General features: G+C 23.9%; 4 protein-coding genes across 4 annotated transcripts; all 4 read right to left on the bottom strand.

Annotated features, from left to right (window-relative positions):
* Positions 1 to 5,848: 5,848 nt before the first annotated feature.
* Positions 5,849 to 6,925, bottom strand: PmUG01_11051600 (conserved Plasmodium protein, unknown function; the record flags this gene model as incomplete). Its single annotated transcript, XM_029006185.1, has 1 exon — positions 5,849 to 6,925. One exon carries the CDS (start codon positions 6,923 to 6,925, stop codon positions 5,849 to 5,851), a length of 1,077 nt encoding a protein of 358 aa, XP_028862700.1.
* A 1,793-nt stretch (positions 6,926 to 8,718) lies between these two features.
* Positions 8,719 to 10,866, bottom strand: PmUG01_11051500 (conserved Plasmodium protein, unknown function; the record flags this gene model as incomplete). The annotated part of the gene is made up of 1 exon (XM_029006184.1): positions 8,719 to 10,866. The coding sequence occupies one exon, from the start codon at positions 10,864 to 10,866 to the stop codon at positions 8,719 to 8,721; it is 2,148 nt and encodes a 715-aa protein (XP_028862699.1).
* Positions 10,867 to 12,349: 1,483 nt separating this feature from the next.
* On the bottom strand, positions 12,350 to 13,036 carry PmUG01_11051400 (60S ribosomal protein L39, putative; the record flags this gene model as incomplete). Its single annotated transcript, XM_029006183.1, has 3 exons — positions 12,350 to 12,398; positions 12,637 to 12,740; positions 13,034 to 13,036. The coding sequence occupies 3 exons, from the start codon at positions 13,034 to 13,036 to the stop codon at positions 12,350 to 12,352; spliced, it is 156 nt and encodes a 51-aa protein (XP_028862698.1).
* A 2,136-nt stretch (positions 13,037 to 15,172) lies between these two features.
* PmUG01_11051300 (conserved Plasmodium protein, unknown function) lies at positions 15,173 to 27,278 on the bottom strand (the record flags this gene model as incomplete). Its single annotated transcript, XM_029006182.1, has 3 exons — positions 15,173 to 15,326; positions 15,509 to 15,581; positions 15,836 to 27,278. The coding sequence occupies 3 exons, from the start codon at positions 27,276 to 27,278 to the stop codon at positions 15,173 to 15,175; spliced, it is 11,670 nt and encodes a 3,889-aa protein (XP_028862697.1).
* Between the last annotated feature and the right edge of the window lie 474 nt (positions 27,279 to 27,752).

Genomic DNA, 27,752 nt, shown 5'->3' with positions numbered 1-27,752 from the left:
ATTGTACATGAATCGTGTTTAAAAATAGTTATAAGGATTATTACATCCCTTATGAAAATAAACACCTACTAAAAGAAACATAAATAGCTACAAAATATTCATATTAAAATAGCTAAAACAAAAAGTACTAATTTTTATATAAATATATATTTACACAAATTGATAAATGCAGACGCTGTCTTATATATTATATTCTTTTTATAATTAAATAATTATTTTTATAAAGTACCAAAAAAAAAAAAAAAATAAATAATAAATTAATATTATAAATAAATTAAAATAAATAACACAATAATTTAAAACAAAGGTATATTAATATAATAAATAATCAAATTATTATTTTAATATAAATATAATATTTCTTCCTCAATTGTATATATTTAAATTATAATAAACAGTAATTAAATAGATAAAATTATATATAAAATAGACTAATTAAATAAAACAGTTTAATAAACAAATTTAAATAATATATTAATGAATTTAATTAATATACTATAAATTAATAAATAAAAATATATTACATATTAATTAAAATAAAAAGGTAAATTAATAAATAATATTAAATCATATATTAATTAATTAAATCAAATAGGAAATGTTAATAAATAAAATTAAAATATATATTATATTAATTACATAAGTTAAACAAAAAATGTTATTAAATAAAATTATATAATAATTAAATTAAATATACTTGAAAATATGCTTTATTAAAATAAATAGATTAATACATAAAAATAAATAAATATTAAATAAAATAATTAATTAAATATATTAATCGATATAAATATATCAATCTTTTTAATATTTTTATTTGTAATAATTTGAAAATAAATTTATTATAAAATTAATTAAGAATTAATTGTTTTATTTTAGATAAATATATAAAATAAAAATATTATTGAATTAATTATTAAATAATATTAATATAAAAATAATTATATTTAATAATTATTTTAATTAATAAATATAGTTAAATATGTATAATATTAATAAAAAAATATTTAAATTATATGATATTAATATTAAAAATGATAAATTAATTATATTATAAATATAATAGAATTTATTATGTTAATATATATACTAATATATAAGGAATATATATATAAATTAATAAAATAAATTGTTATTATGTAGTTATAAACAATGAATAAATTATTATATTAAATTAATAAAATTAATATATTAAATAAAAAAATAGGATAATTAAATTAATTATAATAAATAAATTAACTGATATAAATAAAAACATAAATAACATATATAGTAATGTGTTTATAAAATATATTAATGTATTATTTATTAATTAAAAACTAGCTAAATAATATTAAAATTTATATTTATTTTATAATTAACCATGTATATATTAAAAAATAATAAAAAATATTAATAAATATAATAAAATTAAATTAAACATTCAATATTTTCAATTAATATATATATATATAATATTAATTAAATTAATTGTATATAATGATTAATTAAAAATATATAATATTTTATTTTAAAGTAATTATGTATTATACTAATTAAGTAAATTATATTAATTAAATAACTATTTATTAATTAAATAAATTATATTAATTAAATAAATATTTATTAAACTATTTTTATTATTTATTACAATTTTCATAATATATCAATTAATTAATTAAATTATATGATTATTATTAATTAACATATTAATTTATTTATTTTATTAATATATCTGTTATATTAAACTAAATAATTATTTTATTATAATTTAAATATTATATCTTGTTTATTAATATATTCTATGAATTAATTATTATGTTATTTAAAATAATTAATTTGCTAAAATTAAATATTAAACTATTATTGTTAATATATTAATATATTTTATTAAAAAAAATATAATTTATATATAAATATTTTTATTTTATATATATTTTTTAAATATTAAATCAATTTATTATTTTATTAATAAAAATAAATAATTAATATATTTATAAATATTATTATATATTTATTTATTTAAAATATTAATACAATATATTAAATTAATTGATCTATTTTATTAGTTGATAATTAAAGTAATTAGCTAATTTATTATAAATATTTTATTTTTTATGTTTATTTTAATTATTTATTTATCATATTAAAATAAATACTTTATTCATTTAAACTATATACTTTATTTTATTAAAATAATTATATTAATTTTTTATTTTATTATTAAGACTTTAAAATAATTAATTTAATAAATATATTTTTAAAAAATATAAGAGTTATATATTATAAATTAATAAATTATAATTAATTAAAATTATCAGTGTAATAAAATTAATTCAAAGAATTATATAAACTTAATAAATTTTAATTATAATTAATTAAAAATAATTGTTCAAATTATTTTAAATTAATATATATAATTGTAAATAAATAAATTATTAGAATTAATTCATTTATTCAATAACCTGTATGATTAATTTAATAAAGATATTATTTTTATTATAGTACGACATTATTCGCTGATTTTTATAAATCATTTACGAATAAATAAAATTTTATTTAATTATTTACCTTTAATTACTAGTAATTTATATTAATTAAAGTATTTAAGTGAATTTTTATTAAAGAAATGATGAGTTCAAATTTATAACATTTTTCACATTAATAAATTAAAATTACACATTATTTTGTAGAACCTTTATTTACTACTAGTTTCTTTTATATATATATAATTTTTATTTATTCAATATTTTGTATTCGTTAATTTATATAGCATTCTATCTATAGTTTAAAATAATATTAGCTATATCGGCTGTATATTTTTGATTCTTATTATCGATGATTTATGTTTCATATAATTACAATATATTATTTTATAATTGAACATTTTTAACTTTATGGTATCATGATTTTAATACCAAAAAGAAATTTTAATTAAATTTTTATGGTATGATTATTTGTTATAATATTTTTTTTTTTTTTTTTGTATGTCTATTTTGAAAATTACAACAAAATTTATAGAGGGGAAAAAATATTTTCACATAAATATTTAAGAATTTGTCCAGTAGAAGAAAAACTAGTGCTACTGAATATTGTTCATTTTAATGCATTAAGTATTTACTGCTTTTTATTTTATTATTGAAAAATTACAAGTAATTTTATATTCATGATGTTGTAACCTTATCTAAGGTGTTAACTTTTATGTGGAATATAATTTTAGATATTTTATTTAAAGAAATATTACTTCTTTCCATTTTATACCTAAAATTGTCAATAGTAATAGAAATAATAATGTACTTATAACTTTAATTAACACATTTCTAAATTATCATTAAAAAAAATAAACAATAAAATATAACTCTATTTTCAAAGCAATAATTATTATAAAAATAGACTAGTTGTAAGAGCATTCGCGAAAATGTAGAAAAGAGAATCTAAGTATATAAGCTTACTAAAACTAAAATTATTTCTTTTTTAAATAGGATTTAAAGTTGTAACGTTATTTCATATGAAAAGAAATGCAATATTATGAATTTTATTTAAAATGTCTCTTTTTGTGCTAAAATTTTAATCTAATAAAATACGTTGATTTAAACAATGTGTTACTATATAATAATTTGTCTTACATTAAAATATAAGATATTTTATACATTACTATGTTTATTTATCGTGTTTTCATTAACAGGTTTCATTTTTTTCCATATTACAAAAAGGAAGGTTCTAATATTTTATTTATACAATCACTGCGATATTGATAACTGTAACTGCCTAGTTTTCAACATAAATATGTATCTTTTAAAGTTGTTTTTATATTCCATGAATTACTTTTTCTTGTTCATGAAATAAAGGAACATAACATGTTCGTTTATTCAAAATAATAATCTATTAGTAAAAATATTGTGTAATGTTTTGTTGTGAAAATTGCAACATTCTCTACAAGAATTATCTCATATTTATGAAGAAAACTTAAATTTGTATTAAAATAATTCATAGGAAGAAATATATTTAAAGACGTTAAGCTTGAATGAGAGTTAAATAATAAAAAATTTATTGAATCCATGAGAGAAAATTTTGTTTTAAACGAAACAAATTACAAATTCATATTCTAAAAAAATCCTTCAGGTTTAAAGCATAAAATATTTTAGTAAGCCCTTAATATTTAAATATAAATAATGCTTTGTTTTCTACATTGTTATATATAGTATTCAATGCTGTGAAGCAGAAAAACATTATGAAGTTCAAGTCAAATAATAAAAATGATACTTTTAGTAAAAAAGTAAAGACATAACTGAAAAATAATGAAAAATATCTTAGTATTATAATGAAAAAACTAATTAGTACATAAGTATAGTAGGGACAATTTTTTTAGTTTAATACTTTTCACAAAGCCCAATAAAATTTTTTTTTTTCTGAAAAATGCATTAATTCCTCCATACATTTAAGTTTATAAAAACTAGTTGAAAACAAAATATACAATAAAAATGCTTTATTTTTTCATATAAACAAAAACATTCCATTACTTAACCCGAAGTATTCATACTATTAATATTAATTTATAGACATGTACGTTGGCATACAAAAGGAAAAAAATTATTTTTGTAGCACCATATGTTCAACAGTAGTTAATAATAAGTTTATCGTTTGTTAGGAAATATAAGATCTATACTTATTTTAACCTTTTTGAATATAAAGACTGAAAAAAAATTACTTATGTGTGTATAAAATCGTATGAAACAATTTTGTCCTAATGAAAAATAATCTAGTATCAAAAAAAAAAAAAGTATTAACAAATTTTTTTACTACTGATTATTTTTTTAGATTCATGTTATATGTTAAGAAAACTTTCTTTTTCAGTGCAAGGCGAAATAAGTTAAGGATGATTTTTTAACATAAATTATCAAAAAATGCTGTGTATATAGAAATATCATAAAATACTAAATTTTATTTTTGTTCCATAGTTTTCCATATGTGAAAAAATTTGTCAAGATATAAAAAATTTTATAAAAGTATTGTGTTGTGCATTAATATAAAGAAATAATAAAGTGTATATATCTTATATTTATATGTGGTTTGTAGGATAAATTAGAATAAGAGAGTCGAGTTTATATATATAAATCCTTTTAACATTAATGATGTTACAATAGTTTATTTATTTCCTCAGACTCCTATAACATCTTAGGAAAGCTTATTAGATATTTGTTCTACTTTAAATTTGCTCTTTATAATTACAAAAAAGGAAATTGTCTTTTAGCACATTTAAAGTTTTTTTTTGGGAATATATTTATGATTAAGAATAAATATGCAATTTAGAGGAACGTAAACTGTAGAATAAGAATAATATATATATATGTGAGAAAACATTTAAATTGATATGTTTCAAAATTTTGATATAAACAAAAAATAAAAAAGAAATAAAAACAAAATTCTAAAGAATTTTAAGAATATCAGGGTATCGCATGAAAAATATTATATAGAAAGCATTTATACATATATAGCTTGCATTAAGACAAAAAAAAAAAAAATTCTACAATAAAGATCATACATTTATTAATAACATGTATTTTTGTATATTTTAGAATACAAAAATAAACTATAATAAATTTCAATTTTTTCTTCTCTTTTCATATATTTCACAAGATAGAAATAAATGACAGACATTTATTCTTCAGACAGAGGTTTCTGTACGCTTAGAGAAAAACATAATTCAAGCTTTTACACATGTAAAAATGTTACGTGTACTTGTCTGCTTCCCTTTTTAGGAATTAATTGTTTTCATAGTTTGACAGCTTAATGTTTATTGATACCGTTGTTGCTAGATTGTAAATTATAATTGATAATGTCAAACAATACATTATTGTCGTGAAAGTTATTAAAAGGGAAATTTCGTGTTTGAATCTTCATTTTTTTGATCTGTTTCTAATTCCATACCTCTTTGCAAATTCTGTGAAGTATTCTTTTGTATAGATCTATTTATTGTTGTGGCAAAATCTTTAAATTTTCCATTACTGTCCAATTCATGATATTTAATTAAGTTATTTAATTCTGGAGTTACTGATATATTCAGCTTACATAAGCATAAGTAGAATTCATTTTCCGAGATTTTGTTAGTAATATAATTTTTTATTAAATTTTTCACTGTATTATTAAAAAAGTCTTTTGATATGATTTCTTTATTCATGGTAAAATTCCCTTTTCCAATTAAATAATTAGAAATTACTTCAATATTTTGAATTACATTATCAACATCCATAATATTTGGTTCTTTCCACGCTATAGGGTTTCTATGGAGTTCCTGAAAGCATTGTTGAGCACTTTCGTCAATATTTAATTTTCTACATTTTTCATCCTTTATTTTGTTTACAAAATTGTTCCTACTTTTTCTGTTTCTACTATTGTTAATATATAATGTTTTCATTACATTTGCAAAACTTAGTGATCTGCTTGGTCCATATAAATATAAAGACCTTTCGAATTCTGGAGTTATGTCAATATTTCTATTAATTAACTTGGCTTTGAATTCTTCATCTTTTAATAGACATTTATCCCATTGTGAATATAATTTTCTTATAATCTCATTTTTTTCTTGTACACGTATATCAGTATCATCATATTTATCTTGCATATATATAAATTTAGGGTTTATTGACTCTTCTACGTATTCAGAATTATTTTTAATTGTTTTTGAAGGATCATGAATTAGCAATAATTTCTTATAATTTACAAATCCATCTTCGGTTACAACACAATATTTCATCATATAATCTATGATGGTGCTCCCATATTCAATTTGAAATATATCCATTACGTCAACAAAAGTATTATATGTTATTAAACCATTTTTATTTTTATCCCTTTTCTTTAATTCATTACATATTTTTTTTATTAGCACCCCAAAATTGTCATCATGTTTCATATTATTATGACTGTTATTTTCTATTTCTCCCATAATTATATATAAAACAGAATATTCGATATTGTATAAGTGTTATATGTTCTAACAATAATAATAATAGAAGGATATAAATTATTTAATTATATTTTAATACCTTTTTGTGAATAGATATTCAATAAAAATAAGCTGCTTATTTTTTCTTTTTTGGTGAATTGTCTATTTCGAGATTTTACTTCTCTTTTACATTTTTACAAAGGAAATGTTCCACACAAGACCCTTTTAATAACAAAATACATGTGTATTTATATGAGCACATAATATACACATACACACACTAATCAGTATATTAATATAGTCAATTACACTTTTTATATTTTTGTTTTATAAGTTTACACAACTCGTGAAACATAAATAGCTTTAAATTAGAAATAAATTCATGCAAGCTGAAAACAAAAAAAGAAAAAAGAATTAAAAAAAAAGAGTTGTTTCGGAGTAATCAAAAAAAACTTCAAGAATGAGATATATTTTTTGCAAGTTTTTTTTTTTTTTTAACTGCAGTTTAAAATTAACTTTGTAATTGATTCTTGTTATGACTTGAAAAATCGAATAAATATATATATTGACATATAATTCTTATATAATTGTATATGTGCTAAAGTTTTTCATATAGAGAAGGATGTAGAATTTTTCTTATTTATTTTGCGTCCTCTTATAAATGTAAAACAAATTACAAGAAAAAGTCATAATTTTTTTTGGAAATTATCTCTATTTGATTTAATTTTCCTTTTTTAAGTCTGCATTTTTTATGTTATTTGACAAAGGAAAAAAAAAAAAAAAAAATGCACTTGTAATTGTCCATGTAGTAATGTATATATAAATATGTATATGAGTTTCAGTTATAATTAGTATTTTCTAGCTATTTTTCTAGTAAAAGAAAAATATTATTTCAAAAATTGCTTTAAAAAAAAAAAAAAAAGGGAAAAAAATACACCTCTACGGAATTAGTGAAAAATGCAATTATGTATTAACAAGTCAGGTAATGTATATGTCAATATTAGTAAAATGAGAAAAAATACATAAATGTGCAGATTTTTTTTTTTTTTGTTTTACTGTTCAGATAAAACAAAAACATTAACCTTCAAGTTAACAAAAATTTTTATGAAGCGAAATGCTTTTTTGTCCACTTTTTAATTGTATTATGAAAAAGCACAAGGAAAAAAAAATTCTATACGTATTTTTATTATTCAAATTTTATTATATTTCATCAGTCGCAAAGAATATTTTTTTTGGAAATACAAGTATCTATTTGAACAGAAATAAATAATACAGCGGTAGGCATTCACATCGTTTTATTTTTAATGTTAATTTGTGAATATGTAGATTAAAAAAAAAAAAAAACGTACGGAAATGCTCATAATCAAAATGAAAACTATTTTAACTGAAAAAATTTATAAGGAACTTTTATATTTTTTTTTAAATACAAATGTGATGTGTCAAAGTCTTTTATATTACTTCAGTGAATAAAAAATTGTTGCAAAATTAAATATTATCACAAAAAAAAAAAAGAAAACACAATATTTGGTCCCCCACATTGGTACGCTAAATACGATAAATATATAAATATATATATATATATATATATATATAATGTGTAAAAAAATTAACAGTTTTTAATCAGCAAAATGGTCTTGCACAATAATGGTCATTTAGACAACATTTTATTTTTTTGTTTTGTGAATTCATATTTATTAATAATTATAAATGGAGGAAAACAAAAAAAAAACAAAAAAAAAACATATACTTTAATAAATATACCCCAACTTCTCATGTGAGGGAAATATCCTAATTTAAAAATCCTTTTCTGTTTTATATTCAATATTTTGTATAACATATTTAATATTTCTTCTTTCTAAGGAATGTAATTTATAAATAAAATAACCATTTAGAAATGAAAACATGGAAAAGAAATAGAGAAAAACAACATTTGATATGGTTATGTTTTTTAAAACATCGTTAGACTGTAGATTTTTAAAACCAGCTATATTTTGTAAAATAGCTATATTTAAAAAAATAGCTATACACATATCAATAAATCCATTTAATAAATAACCATGATAATTAGCATCTAATAGGGAAAAGAAGGTACAAGATATGGAAATAATTTGAATTAGGTAAACGCTATTGTTGCTAAACAAAAGATATGTTATAAAATAAATTAATTGTAATCCTATAAATCCGACATAAAATTCTCTCATTATTCTTAGGAGTTTTCTGATATTTAAAATGTTTTTACTATTTACAACATTTAATAACTTCTCTTTATTTTCCCAATCTTCTGCAATAGAAAACAATTTTTTTTTATTCTTACTTTTAAAGTGATCGTAGGACATATCTAATTTTTCATTAATAGAATAATCTGAATCTGTTGTAGTTGCATCTGATTTGGGGTAGTTTATATTCTGTTTTGAATACCCTTTTTTTTTTTTTTGGTACAATTGGTCATTTACTGAATGATACATATTAATTTCGGGAAAATTTTTTAATGATGTTTCAACTGAGTTCTGTTCATCATAAACACTATCAGGATAATTATTCATCGTGTTATCCGCGTTATTTTTGTTAACTGTTTCATTATGTTTATTTTTCATTTCATTCTTTTTCTTTTCTTCCTTTTCATTTTCATGTAAGTAATCAATGGACAACGAATCTGAAATGTTTAAATAATTATTTTCCTTTTCTACTTCATTATAGGAGGAATTATTAGCTAAATATGTCATTTGATCTTTTTTGGAATTTTTATTTCCTCTTAACTTAAGGTCTTCACTAGCTAAAGATTTTGGATGATTCATTTTATTTTTACTCTTTTCATCTAAGCTTTGGGAGTTTTCACGCAATTTTTGTTCATCCATATTAGAGTGTTTTATTATATCTTGTGGTCTACACTTTTCTTTACCTTTGTAAATATCACAATACTCTTCTTTTCCATATTCATATTTATCTGATTTTCGTCCTCTTTCCTTTGCATTTTGTTCTTTTCCTATTCCTCTTATATGTTCCTCTTCATGGGAATCACCATTGCCATAATTATCATGTTCTTTGATTACATGTGAATTTTCAAACAAGTCATCATTATTATAAAAATTCCCATTATTTGAACTATTATTCTTATTATGAAATTGTTCTAAGTCTTTGTAATTGCGTTTATCGTTATTCAGGTGTGATGGCACTAAATCCTTTTTTGTTTGTTTTGTGTGGTGAAGTTTTGTATCATTATCTTTCTGGTGATTTATTTCCTCCGCTTCTGTGTTTGAGTAGATAGTGTCATATGTCTGGGTAAAATTAAATGATGATTCATCTGAAGCATTGTTAGAAATTTTGGACTTATGCAAATTTTTATTGTTTTCTTTGTTTTCTGAAATTTTATTCTTATTAATGTAATAGTTCTCTGCGTTATTTGCTTTTAAAAGATCACTTTTATCCTCAATTGATAGCTTTTTTAGAGTATGTGCATAAATATCGTAAATGCTATGTTTCTCAATTTTATAATTAGAATTACTTTTTTTTATTTTTTCATCTACTGCATTTTTGTTATTATCTGAATATTCTGCATTGTTGCATTCCTCCTTTTCATGATCTAAAATTAAAGAGTTAATACGAGGAAAAATTGGTGTATCATACAAATTTGTTTTCTTTATGTTCTGTTCACTCTTTTGTTTTTGCACATATTTTTCTTTACTTTTGTTTTTGCTAAGATTTCTTTTATTTTTTGTTGCATTCCTCTCTGACTCTTTTTTCAAAATTGTGTTATCCTTGTCACTGTCATTAACATTTTTGGATTTTATTTTGGGTTGCGTATTTTTCTTACTTTTCTTTTTTTCATATTCGTTCTGCTTTAATTTTATTTCATGTAAAACTCTGCTAAAATCATTGCTGTTATTTATGTTAACCGAAAGGCCATCTGTTTCCGTGCTACTATTCTTACTCAAATTTTTCATCATTATAATTTTTAAATGCCCATAAAAAAAAAATAAAAAAAAGAGAAAAAGAAAATAAAAGGAAATTATAAAGGTTATTTTATGTAAAATATATATAATTTAAAAAAATTTAGACAAAAACAAAACAAAAAAAACGCGATTTAAAATGTCTTCTTTTTTTTTTTTTTAGTTTAAATAAAAATGACAAATACACTTTTTTGATTTGCTTGTCCTAAATATTTTATAATCATGTATTTTTCATGTAACAAATTAGAATTAATTTTTTTTTTTTTCTTTCTCACGTATTTTGCACACGCACACAAAAAAAAAAAAAAAAATCATAAACACATATATATATATATATATATATAAAATGTGCACACATATTTACACATATATAAATACGCGCATATGTATACATAAAAAAAAAAACAAAAATATGTCACGGAATTGGGAAGTTGCTACAAAATTCAATCAGTATTAAAAAAGCTTAAATTAATCTTTTAAACCATAAATAGGAATATAGAATAATGTACTACAAGAATTTCAAAATATTTTTTACATTTTTTGCAATTTATCTATCTTTAAATATTATTTTAATAGGTTGAAATATACATAAATCTTTGTACAATTTGTTATTTTTTGATCTACGGTATTTTGCATGAATTTTTTTATTTAATAAGCAAAAGTTGTTAAACAAGATTAATAAGTGATTATAAGATTTTTGCGAATTCTCACCGCCCTGTATGCTTTCTAATTTATCCAGTGTTCTCATTCACATATTGTTTATTTATTTATTTATTTATTTATTTATTTATTTTTTTTTTTTTTTTTTTTTTTTTTTCTCTTTTTTTTTTTTTGGGCTAAGTATAAATATATGTACAAAAAATACTTCAGCTTCATTTTTTTTTTTTTGAAGTAAGAATAATTTATAAATACCTATGGTGCTGATGATACCATCTGTGAGCTTGGTAAAGTTTTGTTTTGTTATTTTGTGTGTTCATACAATTACATATATATATATATATATATATATATGTTTACACAAATATACTGTACATGTAAATATCAACACTAGTTCAAAATATATGTATTAATTTGGAGTACACTTCTTAGTGTAAGAATTTTTAACCTTATTTTATTTCATTTCATAATATGTTTAAGCATTTAATTGGCACTATTACTTGGTGAACATATTTGTTTCCAAAAATTCTACTTCACAATTTTGTTTTAAACATTAAAAGAGCAATATTACCGTTTTAGTTATTAAGGTTAAATATTTATACAATATATATATATATTTACACATATATTTACATTTATTTTTACTGTTTTATGTAATTCATATATGGAAAAAAAAAAAAAAAGAAGGAAAACATAGAGTAAAAAATGGTTTAAAAGTTTCCTGTTTTAAATGTACACACTCTTCATAATTAAAATTTTCATTATCATTCATTTCTTCTTAAAATATGGTAAATAAAAATAAAAGAAGCTTATTATATATTTACAATCCTAATTTCGTTCTTCTCCAGTGCCTTCTTTTTGTATTATATCTGCAAAGAAAAAAGAAAGGGGTGGGGAAAATAACATTATACACTATATATAAACTATTATAAATGATACATTAGAAGTGCAAATAAGGTCATTTCAATTCTAACTATTACAAGTACATGTGCAATAATTATAAATACCTATACCTATACCTATATATATATATATATATAGCACACGTATATATTATATTTTTTAACGCTTTTTTCAAAAAAAAAAACTGTATTTTTTTCACTTTACCTTATTTTGGTATCTTTCCTTAATCTATACCAATGAGGAACTGGCCTATTTTGTTTCCTGCATTTTCCGAGTCTTTGTTTTAATCTGAAGGTTTTAATTGATCCCTTCAATAAGGTAAAAGGTAAATACACATATATATATATACATATGTATATATACGTGCACCTATTATACATGAAACGTTTCTTTACAACATACACTGTGCTCGACGTGCTCGCTTTTATGCAGCGTAAATTTTGTTCATTCACATACCAACAAGTATAACATATATATGTAATTCTATGTGTACGTATATTTATATATATATGTATATAATATTATGTATTGTATACATATAAAACAATTTTTTCCGCATTATGAAAATTGGGTATTTTTTTTGGGACATTATAATTCTTACCATTTTTAAATAAGAGGAAAGGAAATAAGAGGAAAAAATTTACAATTTAAAATTTTATTCTAATTTGTAAAAACCAATTTAAATGTAGTTGAATATAAATTTCAAACCATCAAAGGTAAATTTTGTTATTCGAAATAAAAAAAAAAAAAACTGTAAAAAATTTATAATTATGGATGTAAATATTTTTTTTATATGTACAAAAATGTTAAAAAAAAATGTAAACATAATATAATTATATATGTATATGTATGCATATACAAAGTATGTAGTGCAAAAAGAGAAATTTGAACAAAAAAAAAAAAAAAAAAACAGAAGAAACACAATAAATTAACCTATAAGCCCCTACGTCTCTAACAGTGAATACCTTTCACCATGAGATATATTTTTTTTTATATGGAAAAGGCAGCAATTTTTTTAAGGAATGATAATTATATTTTTTATTTATTTCATTTACATATTTTCATCTATTTTGATAAAAAGAACATATGTTTTTTTTTTTCCTGTAAATACATGAAAAAGTTATAAAAGTAATGTAATAGCCGTATTATTGTGAATAAAATAATTTAATACAAGTGCGGCCAGGCCTCTCCTATTAAAAAGTATAATGTATTTCATTTATTTTAAAAAAGTAAAATTTTGTAATATTTTGTTTTAAAATAATTTAAAAATAGTTTTATTTCAAATGGCATATTTGAAATTATTATAATTTTAAAAAGGTTTTTTTGAAGTTCTTAAATTTAAAGGGGCATTACGCAAAAAACGAAAAAATTTGCATTGCACATATGTATAGCGTAAACATATTATTATGTATAATATATACCTAGTGCATTATTATGCCCTTTTTTTTTGGTTAGATCATTATTTTAAATGATTGATTTTTTCTATTACAAGGTATCATATTTTAATTAGTTATAATTTAAGAAGATATTAGGTTGCAATAATAATTTATAAGATTTAAAAATGTTCATATAATATTCTGTTTTTTCTTTATTTCTCCTTTCACAAAGTTAACAAAACAGGGGGACAGCAACTGAATGGATTGAATGGTGAAACATTTTGTATCGTGTAAAATATAATGTGTGATGTGCAAATAACCCTATACACGTATATATTTTTTGTAATTTATAATTAAATGAGTAGCCTGACACGTACATTTTAAAAGGATATATACATATATATATACGTAATACATACATTTGTATTTACATAAAATATAGATATATATTATTCGTATTAAAAATATCTATCTGAAAAGACGATTTTTAAAGAAATTTGTTTCATTTCTTACAGCAGTTGCATTAAATTCAAACAATACAGAAAAAAAAAAAAAAAAAAAAAAATAGGGAACTGAGCATCCTTGATTTATCAGCTATATTTTGTCCTTCGAAACAGTAAGTCAACTTATTTTAGACATATGATGAGTTAAAGTACATTAAATAAAGAACGATTCCTCTATATTTGTCAGAATAAAAAACTAAAACTTTGTTTTATTGATTTAAAATTTAAAATATATATTTATTTCAAAAAAAAAAAAAAAAAAAAGGAAAAAATTATCATAAAAAAAAAAAAAAAAAAAAAAAAAAAAAAAAAAAAAAAAAAAAAACGAAAAAGCTTAAATTAAATCAGAAATTCTATAAAATTTCTAAAAAATGTATCATAATCTTTACAATGTGCGCGTATATTTAGCTTAAAGGATTTATCTGCATTTTTTGTGTTCTATAAATAAGAATGAGGAAAAACATTATGAAGTAATTGGGCGTAATTCATGTGTACGTACGTATGTATATGTGTATATATGTTTAATTGTATATATACATATTTACATATATACATACATATAAGTATACGTGTACATATAAATACTATCCGTTTTGATATTTACTTTATTTTCTTTGTGAAATTCTATGGTTGCATTTAACTCGTCGTTAAGGCGAACATAGAAATAGAAGAAGTTGCAGAAGTGTGAATCTAGTAATCTGAAAAAAATAAAATAAAATATACAAAATAAACATGATAAACAAAATACAGTAAGTAAAATAACAAAAATCATAATATCAAAATAGTGCAGACGTGACAACATGCAACAACGGAGTAATGATAATCGTACATATATGCACATTCAATATTGCACTTTTCATCTTACTCATATTCATCATTCTTAAAAACGTTAACAATTGCGGGTGTTGCCACGGAAACAGTCGTTGCCGTTATTTCAAAATTTGCATTTATGATTTTTTCTATGTTTCTTTTTTCCTTGTCATTTGTAAGTAAGCAGTCTTCTGATCTTACAATGCTGACAGAGAAGAAAATATAAATAATTAACATGTACACCTTATGGACACACCCTTCCATTTACATATATACATCTGTGCAAATGTTAATGCATACATACATACATACATACATGAATGCGCACATACATACATGCATATCGACACACGTGCATATGTTACATGGATAGAAAAAAAAACTTACCAATTCATGTTGCCATAAACTTCTGGGGTTGGGTTGAGAACATATTCAAGAGTAATCGCCTTTGATTTGTTACCTATGAAAAGCAAATAAAGAAAACAACGCATACTTATACTACTAAATTCAGTGAACACAAAATAAATACAATTCCATTTATTCCTTTAGCACTGCACATCGCATGTTTGCACACATGCACAAATGATGTTTTCTTAGAAGGGACGGTGCGCCCGAACGCAAACATAGATATATGTAAATACATTTGTATATGTATATATACGCATATATACGCGCTTGCGCACACATGCAGGTGATCGCTTTCCGAAATTTTACTTTTCTGATAAAAGTTCTTCTGCAGAATTTTCCTTTTTTGAATTTTCAGAATTTTTAAATTATTTTTCTCGGATTTGCTATTTTTTCCTTTTAATAACTTTTTTAAAATGTACTGAAGTTTAATATCGTTAATCTGCTTGGAAACATTGAAAACTATTTTTTCATTTTTTTCATTTTTTTCAATTTTTGCACAAGCATTCTGTATTGTTCTTTTTATTTCTTCTTTGAAATTTATATTTAACAAACTAATTAATAGATTGTTTTTTAATTCCTCTTTTTCGTTTGTGTTGCTACTTAAATTAGTTGATAAAAATCCATTCTTTTTATCAAAACTAACTAATACTGCATTGTGTCGAGAATCTATAATTAATCTATTCGTTAACAACTCGTCATTATTATCATCTTCATTATTATCGTTATTCAAGTCATTCATTTTTGATTTGTCATTCTCAATATCACTATTTTTAATTTCTTCAGAGGGTGATATATTATTCCTTTTTATTTGTTTCCCCTTTTCCTTTAAATAAAGAGCATACGCCTTATTTTCTATTTTGCACTTTACATCATTTTCTTCATTTTTCAGTGCTACATAAATACTCTTATTTTCCTTATCAACATATTCATTCAGCAATGCATATAATACTTCATGCTGCTTTTTATTTCGAACAGGTTCAACATCATTTATACCATTTGACGCTTCACATGTCGCTTCGTATGTCCCTTCATTTGTCCCATTAATATCACTGCTCGTAATGCCATGAAATACATCATTCATATCATTTAAAAATGCATCATACGTTATACAGCTGCACTTACTGCTAATATCATTCTCAACAGCAACTGTTTCTATGTTATTATTTGTACTGGTTTCTTCCTTGTTCATGCCATTTTGTTTGCATTCCTGTTTTACTTCCTCGGTCTTATCCTCCAAATACACATTGTTACTACCCATGTTGGTCATACTTGCCATACTATCCATACAAACCATTTTAACCTTTTCATCATTCATGTTTGCTTCATTATTAATTCTACCATATGAAATATTATCTAAATTACTGCCACACTCATTTTGAACAAATGAAGAGAATATAGACACATCCTCACTAGCATCATTATTTTTTTTTTTTGTATTTATCACCTCATTAATCTTGTTATCCATGTTTTCATTGTTACCCCCTGATGATAAATTATTTACGATTATGTCACAAATGTGCAGCTTTTGAACACTATTAGAAGTATCAGTATTGCAAAAAACATAATTGTTGTTATTATTATCACCGTCGTCTTTCAAATGTGTGTTGTTCATATTATCAATCTTATCGTTATTATCGTTATTATCAATCTTATCCTTATTATCGTTATTATCGTTATTATCAATCTTATCCTTATTATCGTTATTATCAATCTTATCGTTCTTATCGGTATTATCGTTATTATCGTTATTATCATTATTATCAATCTTATCGTCATTATCGTTATTATACCTATCCTTATCATTATCGTTTGGTTCTATATTTCCCATTTGACTACTACTCTTTTCTATGTTTTCATTTTCCTTATAAGGGGCACCTGATGAATTTCTTTTAAATTCTTCCTCATAAATTGCAATATGCTTGTCTATATTCTTAAGTGACATGTGAACATCTACTTCTGTTAATTCTCCTTCATCTTTTTTATTATACTTACATCTATCCATTGATTCCTTTTCTGTTATGTTATAAATATTCTCCTCCAAAATATTCTTCGCTAAATTGTTTATTTCTCCTTCTACTTTGTTACCTTCAGGCGTATTTTCTGTTTTGAATGAATTAGCACTACTGTTAGATGTACCACCAATACATTCACAAGCGGTGTCAGAAGCCGTACCACCACTAGATGCACCATTCATACATTTTACTTTTTCATGATAAGGCTCAATTTCACCGATCGTTTCATTTCCAGAATTGTTTATGTTACTCATCTCTATACTTGGGCTTGTGGTATTACCATCTGTTTTGCTTTTATTTGTATAATCATTATATTTACTATATTCACATATTCTGTCATCACTACTACAATCAGTAATGTTTTTATTTAGTTCATTCAAAGATTTTGTAATACTTACAATATTAGTATTACTTGCACTAGTAGCATTACTATTTACATTAACACTATTCGCATGACTATTCAGGTAATTATTATTTGTTACATTAAGATTTGGGTGCACAATCTGTAAAATGGTACTTTTTCTTATGTTGTTATTTGATACCTGATTTTCACTTATGGGCTTCGATTCATCGGCTATTAGATTGTTATCATTTCTGCTGGTGTCCTTGCTGCCGCTGTCCTTGCTGCCGCTGTCCTTACCACTGTCATCCTTATCACTGCTATTAATTCCGCTAATAATGCCGATATTACTGGCACTATTATTTACCTTCACTATAGGCGACAAGTTGATAACAGATCCGACGCACTTATCGGTAACTTCATTATAATGTTTCCCGTTTTTCGAATTATCATTTATATTATTCATATCACTAGTAACACTACTGATGGCACTCACTTCGTTAATATCTACTATTCCATTGGACACATTAAAATTTTTTAACTTTTGTACCGTACTGCTTTTTGAACCTCTTGGTACTTTACTATTATTTGATGACAGTAATGTAAAAATATCATCATTATTGTTGGAGGACCCTGATGACAAATTAATAATTTCTTTTTTCTTTTTTCTTGCTCTTTTGGAGGTACCTGAAGAATCTGCATTATTATTTATGTCATTAACTTTTCTATTATTATTATTTTTTCTCTTTTGTGTATAAATTTCTCTCATATCATTATTATTAATATTCTGAATTATATTAAAATTTACTAAATGCTGATCATTGGGTACATTTTTTGCATTATTTGTAAAAAAGGCATCTACTATAATATTATTACTATTGTTATTATTGCTACTACTACTACTGCTACTACTACTTTTCCCTTTATATTCTACGATATTCTTACCATTTATCTTTCGGTCATTCATAAGTTTGTTTCCATTGTATTGTGATGATAAACTATCCTTATTTACAATTGTGCTTATAGTGGATGCTTTTTTTCTTGAATTGTTTGCATACTGCATTAACAAGTTGTGATTTAAGGAGTATAACAAATTTTTTTCACTCACACTGTTATTGAGGTTAGAAGATTTTGCATTGATCAACGAGTTTCCGACTGTTCCTTCCATACTCCCACCAGTTACAAAATTATTCGATATGGGGTTCTTATTAAGCATACTATCTTTCAAGAATGCCTTGTACACATTTTGTAACTCTTCATTATTCAAATATTTATTCTTTTGCATAAGGTACTTCATTGCCGACTTGTCTATATGTATGTTATTCATATTTGCATTACCATTTTCATAAAACGTGTTATTTAAAGTTTTGTTATTAAAACTCATATCGTTTACCATGCTACTATTACTGTTCCCTTCACTCAAATTATTTTTCATATTTTCGTTTAAAAATTTTATTTTATTCTTCTGTAGGTTCATCTTATCATTCTGTTGACAAACACTATTGCTTGTGACACCATTCATGTTCGTGCTACTAATGCTACTATTAATGGTGTTGTTCGTAGTACTAGCAGCAGCAGTAGTAGAAGTAGTAGCAGAACTACCAACACCACTTGTACTACTAATACCTGATGTTATACTATCGATGATACTGTCGCTGTTCCAGGAATTGTTTAAATAGGAAGGGGAACTCAAATTGTGCATTAATATATTAAAGTTATTGTTAATATTAATTAGATTTTTTAAATTTAAAGAATTATTTACATCATTATTTGAAGCTGCGTTTGTTGTCTTGTTAAGTCCTACATGCGCATATTTATTTTTATTACTATTACTCTCTGGAACTGCATCATAAGAATTGTTAAAACTGGTATTCATATAGCTACTGCTGTAGCTGCTACTGTTGGCATTGCCGTTGAAACTACCGCTTACATTACCATTACCAACGCTACCAATGCTACTAACTTTTTTTAACTCTTCCTTATTATTAATACTACTACTACCATAAGCATTATTGTTAACACTTCTTTCCATATATGCATTATTTTCATACATATAATTCATATTACTCCCGCTAATACTACTATTGAAAGCTTGGTTATCATTCATATATGCATAGTTATTTTTATTCATTTCGTTATATGCGCTTCTACTATTTAGCACACCGTTCATTTTACTTACTTTGTTAATATCTTTTGGATTAAAATTGCTATCATTCCCTGAAAATTTTACATCAAAGCTGTTATTACTGTTACTATTGTTACTGTTTATATTCTTGCATTGTTTCACTACATCGTTATTCAAATAATTAACTGGAGAAACTTTTGATGATATTTTATTGCCTATTTTTTTTATTTCTGAACTAGCCAAATTCCCTTCATCCTTTGATTGCGCCGCTTCCTTCATCACATTCATATGACCACTGCGATTGTTATGACTACTATGATTGTTATGATCGCTACGACCGTTATGACTGCTATGATTATTATGGTACCAGTAACTGCTATAGGCGCTATTACTGCTACCATTAACTTCAATGTTTGCATCAGTGCCTCCATTTACTGCTCCCATAAAATTAACACTATTACTATTATGATTATTATTGTTATAATTATTACTATTATGATTATTATTGTTATAATTATTAATATTATAATTATTACTGTTATGATTACTACTGCTATGAATGTTACTGTTATGATTACTACTGCTATGAATGTTACTGTTATGATTATTACTGTTAGCATCTGGGGTATTGTGCATACGATTCGCACTTTGAATTTTTAATAAGTTATTCCTTTTCATGTTACTCATAATTTGGTTTTCATTATTACTGTTACCATAATTTTTCGTATAGCCAACTTTGTTCATATTCATTATGGGATTCTTAGCATTTGCCATGGTACTGTTGTTATACATATCCGTAAAATTATTCTTTTTTTCTGAATATGAATAGTTGTTTTTATCATAATGAACAGGCGAGCCACTGTTACTAACAGATGTTAACATTTCTGTGTTTCTGTAATTTTGCTCGCATTTCGCTTTACTATCACCACCCTCAACATTATATTCGCTTTTTAAATAATTTAAATCATTGGGCAAACCATTTTTATTAGCTTCACCAGTTAACACATTTCTGTTTGCTTTATTCTGCAACATGCCCATTTGGTTGTTGCTCTGAAATTCGTTCAACGTCAAGTTGTTGTCACTCATGTTGTTATTTGTAATGTTGTTACTTCCAATATTCTTACTGCTAACATTGTTGTTAATAATGTTGTTTCTCATGTTACTACTAATGTTATTACTACCAATATTATTCATACTACTTATGGCATACTTCTGAGAAGGGTTGTTCACACTACTCCCGTTTATCTGCATATTTAAGTTATTAATATCGCTTTTCATTTTCATAGTGTTACTAAATGAGCTATGCGCATGCGCTTCGTAAAAACTGTTGTAGCTTGGATTTGTCCCATTACCTACATTTGTCAAGTTAGATGTGCTTCCTACATTATTAGAGCTAAAATTGTTTATATTTATAGTTGTACTCATATTGCCAGTATTATTACTCAAATTGTTTTCTAAATTATTGAAAGAACTGGTTGCTTCTATACCTTGCATTTTTCTCTGTTTAAGCTGATTTTTATTGTTTTTCATATTATCACTAGATATACTATTGTTATAATTATTATTAACATCCATTATTCGGTTTACTTTGCCAACTTTTCCGTGCATTTGCATTTTTAAAATATCATAATTCGTGTTTAGCATGAAGTTGTTTTGCGCACTATTCAGACTGTCAGAGATGATGTGGTTTCCGGTTCCACTTAAGTTGTTATTACTGCTACTTCCACTATTATTAATGTTAACATTATTGTTATTATTCGTAGCAGTACTATTATTGGTGCCCTTGTTACTACCACTCTTCATCTTGGGAGACCTAATAACGCTACGGTCATTATTATTCACTAAGTAATAATTAGAAAGCAACTCGCTCCCTTTGCTTGTATTCTGGTCATTCACAGTGTTGCTCATACTACTGTTCATACCTCCGTTCATAACGCCGTTCATACCGCCGTTCATACCGCCGTTCATACCGCTGTTCATTCCATTACTGTTTATTATATCCTTGTACATCATGATGCCATCTTCTTGCGTAAACTTAGTCGAATCGCTCACACTCATTGAATTCAACAAAATTTTCGAATTTTCATAATCATAATTATCTGAATTTTCAAATTTTTTCATTAATTCATTCATTTCGTCTAAATTTGAAAAATCATTTAAATTATTTAACAAATTACTTTTATATCTTTTTATGTTATTTATATTATTTATGCTGTTAATGCTGTTAATGCTGTTTATACTGTTATTTATGTCATTAGATACGTTGATAGAAATGTTATTATTTATTTTTTGAGTTACATTATTGTTATTAATAATTTGCATATTATTTGTTATATTATTTGTTATGTTGTTTCCTATACTATTTGTTAGGTTATCAATCTCGTTAACACTGTTCGTCATGTTGTTCGTAATGTTGTTCGTAATGCTGTTCGTTATACTGTTCATCATACTGTTGTTCATGATATTATTGTTCACAATGCTGCTGTTCATAATGTTTGCGCTTGCCATGTTGTTACTATTCACCAAATTACTGCCCGTTAAATTGTTCATTATGTTATTATTTACATAGTTTGACGAATTATTCAAAGGGTAATCAGTCACTTTAGATGCATTTGCATTTGCACTTGCAATACCTGACGATGAGTACAAAAATTTTTTCATGTTATAGTTATTCGTGGATTGAGGTAAGGAGGATATATTCTTTATAGGAGCATTAACTTCAATTGTTTTATTATTTGCATTTACACTAGTCATGGTTGTATTTAAGTTACTACTATTATTATTAAAAATTTTATTTACATTCATACTACTACTTTCTGCACTTGCATTTTCCATTAAATTGACGTTATAATTTGTGTTGTTATACATACTAAAATTATTGTTGCTAGGAACACTGCTGTTATGTACACTGTTGCTATTTCCTACACTGGTCCCATACATTAAACTATTTGCATAATTAATTTGGCTCTTATTTTCCTCTTTATTTTGATACTGATGAGGATATGTACTTAACTTATTCATATCAACGTCATACAAATCTGTGTTAACTAAAAAATTGTTCGTAGGAATTACGTTCATTGCATTTAATTGCTTGTTTACTCTTTTTGCAGTCACCTTGCAAATGTTATCATTTTGCACTAGATTGTTATTAGTACCACTTCTGTTGCTAATACTGTTACTGTTAATGTTACTGTTACTGTTAATGTTACTGTTAATGTTACTGTTAATGTTACTGTTAATGTTACTGTTAATGTTACTGTTAATGTAACTGTTATTGTTACTGTTAATGCTACTGTTAACGCTACTGTTAATGCTACTGTTAATGTTAATATTACCACTATTGCTATTGTTACCATTACAATTTAGTATATTATTGCCCATGTTGTAATTTCCATTTAATTTGTTGATATTACTACTTGCAATATTTTGCTTCATAGCATTTATAACACTACTCTGACTGTTATTAAAAATATTACCTGGAAGATTATTCGAATGGGTACTTGTTAAGACACCATTCGAGAGACCGTTCAAATTTGTAAAAGATTCATTATTATCAACATTTTCTCTACACCTTTTTGAGTTAATTAATAATTCCACGTTATTTTTTATAAAGCCATTATTCGCGCTCACATTGTTATTATTCACATTATTGTATAATGCATTATTACTGTTGTAATTGTTCAACATGTGCGTGTAACTATTATTAGTACCATTAATAGTATTAATATTACTATTAATGCTACTATTAACATCACTATTAATAATACTATTAATACCACTATGAATGCTACTATGAATGCCACTATTCATGTTACTATTACTGCTACTACTAATACAACTATTATCAATATTACTTCTAGAAACATGATTCTCCATTTTTTTATACGTTTGAGAAGAAATACTTAAAGCATTGTTCATGCCACTGACTCCGCTACTGTAACTTCCGTAGCTGTTACTACTTTTTCCAAAACCCATGGTACTATTGCTGTAACTGCAACTGTTATTGTTATTGTTACTACTATTGTTATGTCCATTCTTAATACGATTGTTAATGCTATTGTTAATGCTATTGTTAATGCTATTGTTAATGCTATTGTTAATGCCATTACTGATGCCATTACTGATGCCATTACTGATGCCATTGTTGATGCCATTGTTGATGCCATTGTTGATACTAATGTTGACATTACCACTGCTGAGACTGTTATTACTGTTACTGTTCACGTTTTGCATTTTTGGAAAATTATTATTTGTAATATTACTCAAACATGCTGTTTCCTGATTTTCAGAATTTAATACATACTGACTAGTATTATTATAATTGTTATTATTACTATTACTATTATTATTTGCGCCACTTACCGTGCTACTATTTGTACCTCCTATTATAGTGTTATTTAAAATGTTTTTTAAAATATTATTGCTATTATTATTACTCACATTATTCGCTAAATTTGCTTCAGCATTTATATTTTGATTATGTACTTTTTTTTCATACCCATAAATGTTCACACTTTTGTCATTACTACTATTATTATCATTTATTACACTTAAATTATTAATTTTGGCAAAATTAATTTTGTCAAGGTCACTTGTGTTATTGTTACAGTCACTTGAAAAAATATTATTATTGCAATTATTGCTGGTTTTATTATTACAATTATTGCTGCTTTTATTATTACAATTATTGCTGCTTTTATTATTACAATTATTGCTGCTTTTATTATTACAATTATTGCTGCTTTTATTACTGCAATTATTGCTACTTTTATTACTGCAATTATTGCTACTTTTATTACTGCAATTATTGCTACTTTTATTACTGTAATGATTACTACTTTTATTACTGCAATTGTTAATGCTATTATTACTACTTTCACGAATTGATTTATCAGTATAAATATGTTTGTTTTTGTAAATTTCTGAATTATTTTTACCGACCGAGTTTATCGTATAATTATTTATGTCCTTCAAAATTTTATTATCATAATCATTATAATTATTGTTAATATTATTCTTGCCGCTAATATTATTCTTGCTGCTTATATTATTAATATTTTTAACACTATTAATATTGCTGACATTGCCAATATTATTAACACTGCCAATATTATTAACAATGCCAAAATTATTAACACTGCCAATATTGCTAACACTGCCAATATTGCTAACACTGCCAATATTGCTAACACTGCCAATATTGCTAACACTGCCAATATTGTTCATTTCATTTTTGTTATTATTATTACGGGTTGAAGGTAAAAATAATGCACTTGATGTGTTTAAACCTAATTTATTATTATTTAATTTGTTTTGATTATTTGCTCCATTTATGCTATTACAATTACTACTATTAATATTAGTATTATTATTAATATTACTATTACAGTTACTACTATTAATATTATTATTAACATTACTATTACTATTATTACAATTATTACTGTTATTATTATTGATGATCATATTTTTTGTTACTTCAATTAGTGTATCATGTTTATTTGCAGAACCTTTAAATTCTTCAATATTTTTATTGTTTTCAAATTTACTATTTTTTATGTTCATTCCCATTTTGTTATTATTAATGGTTAAGTTATTCTGTTGATAATTACTACCGTTATTGTTACTATTACTATTGTTACTATTACTATTGTTACTATTACTATTGTTACTATTACTTTTGTTACTATTACTATTGTTACTATTACTATTGTTACTATTACTATTGTTACTATTACTATTGTTACTATTCCTATTGTTATTATTACTATTGTTACATATGTTACTACTATTAATATTGCCATTAGTGCTGCCGTTATTGTTGCTATAATTTATGACAGCATTGTTAATATTATTATTATTATCGTCATAATTATTTGCCGAGAGGGTATAATTATTTTTGCTGCTTATGTTACTGCATATATTACTGCCAATGGTACCGCTCATGTTATTGCTTATATTGATGTCTCCCATTTCACCTGTGATATTTTCGTTCATGGTGAAATTTTTCATAAGCGACATTTTATTTGCTACAGGATTACTTAAATCACAATATAACGTATTTGTATTTATGTTATTGCTTAGAATCTTGCTACTTTGAATTTGGTGTAAATTATTTGGCATACTATTATTTGAGTGTTTCATGTTTCTATTCATCATTTGATGTTCATCGGACATTACCAAATTATCACACGAGTTAATAGCCCCTGTAATCTTATTGTTACTACTGCTATCGTTACAGTTACCACCATTGTTGAACTTTACAATTTTACCACTGTTGTTGTAAGCAGTTCCTTTAGTGCTCAAATTTCTACTGTGGTTTTTACTTGGTGAATTATACTGATGACTATTGTAATTATATAAGTTTGTATTATTTTGGTTTTCCTTGTCCTGATATAAATTACTATTCGCGATTAAATTTTTATTTGAATATAAATTATGAACAATACTGTTATTCTTGTTTGAGCTAATATGATTCATTATATTATTACTGTTATTATTATTAGCATTAACGGTGCAGTCTGTTGTGTAATTACTAACAAACTTGTTATCGTTATTACTGTATTTATTGTTATTATAATAATAATAATTATTATTATTAATATTGTAGTTATCACTGTTACTGCTGTTATTATTGGCATTATTATTATTACTATTATATGCAGTATTTTCATATTTGTTTAATATTTGTGGTGTGAGGCTTCTACTGGGTAACACATTCGTGGTGTTCAACCTTCGAGTATCTGACGAGCTTTTTAAGCTCAAAGGGCTGTATATTGTTTCATGAACAAAATGGTTTTTGTTATTACCGTTATTTCGGTTGTTACTACCACTGATGTTAGTACCACTGATGTTCGTACCACTGATGTTCGTACCACTGATGTTCGTACCACTGATGTTAGTACCACTGATGTTACTTCTATTGATGGTACTACCACTGCTGTTATTAATGCCAAAACCTTTGTCGTTGTTCTGAAGGTGTACATTATTTTTGTTATACATTTGACCATTTTTCGTCATTAAATTATATTCATAGGGGTTTACATTTTTATCAATGAAAAAGTTTTTGTTATGCTCCGGATGTTGTGTAACTAAGGACTCTTGTATTTTGTAATTTTTGAAGTTAATAATATTGTTTCCGTTATTATTATTGCTACAGTTACTGTTACTGTTCACATAAAAATTATTCATTTTCATTTGATCGTTCATACTATAGTCAACTTTTTTCACGCATGTGCTTGTGTTTTTATCGTTAGGAAAATTTATTTCCATCTTTTTTCTTTTGTTTTTTCACAAGTAACTATATACACATATATGTATATATATATATATATATTTTTAAAGACAAAATAAGGGTTGCAATAACGAATGCGAGAAATATTTGTAAATATTGATGAAAAGAGGAGTAATTAATTTATAAGATGAACATGCTATGTATGTTAAATATAAATATGTATACATGTTGTGAACAGGTTTACACTTGTAATTTATTTGTATTAGCATATATATTTCGTAGTATAGAATGAGAAAAAAAAAAAAAAAGGTGTATTAGGGAAATGTAGTTATCGTCTTACAATTTATTTCGTACATCTGTATAAGTTGAAGCACACAATAATATATTTTAAAGGTGTACATGCTACAAGAGAGTTTCTTATTTTTAAATGAACAAGTTAACACATCAGTAAATATGTGTATATATATGTACACATGCGTATAAGTATTTATGTGCATACATATATATATGTG

Source organism: Plasmodium malariae (assembly GCF_900090045.1).
Source record: "Plasmodium malariae genome assembly, chromosome: 11".
NCBI lineage: Eukaryota > Apicomplexa > Aconoidasida > Haemosporida > Plasmodiidae > Plasmodium > Plasmodium malariae.
Note: the sequence above shows the minus strand (reverse complement) of the source record. Positions and strands in the feature narration are given on the sequence as shown.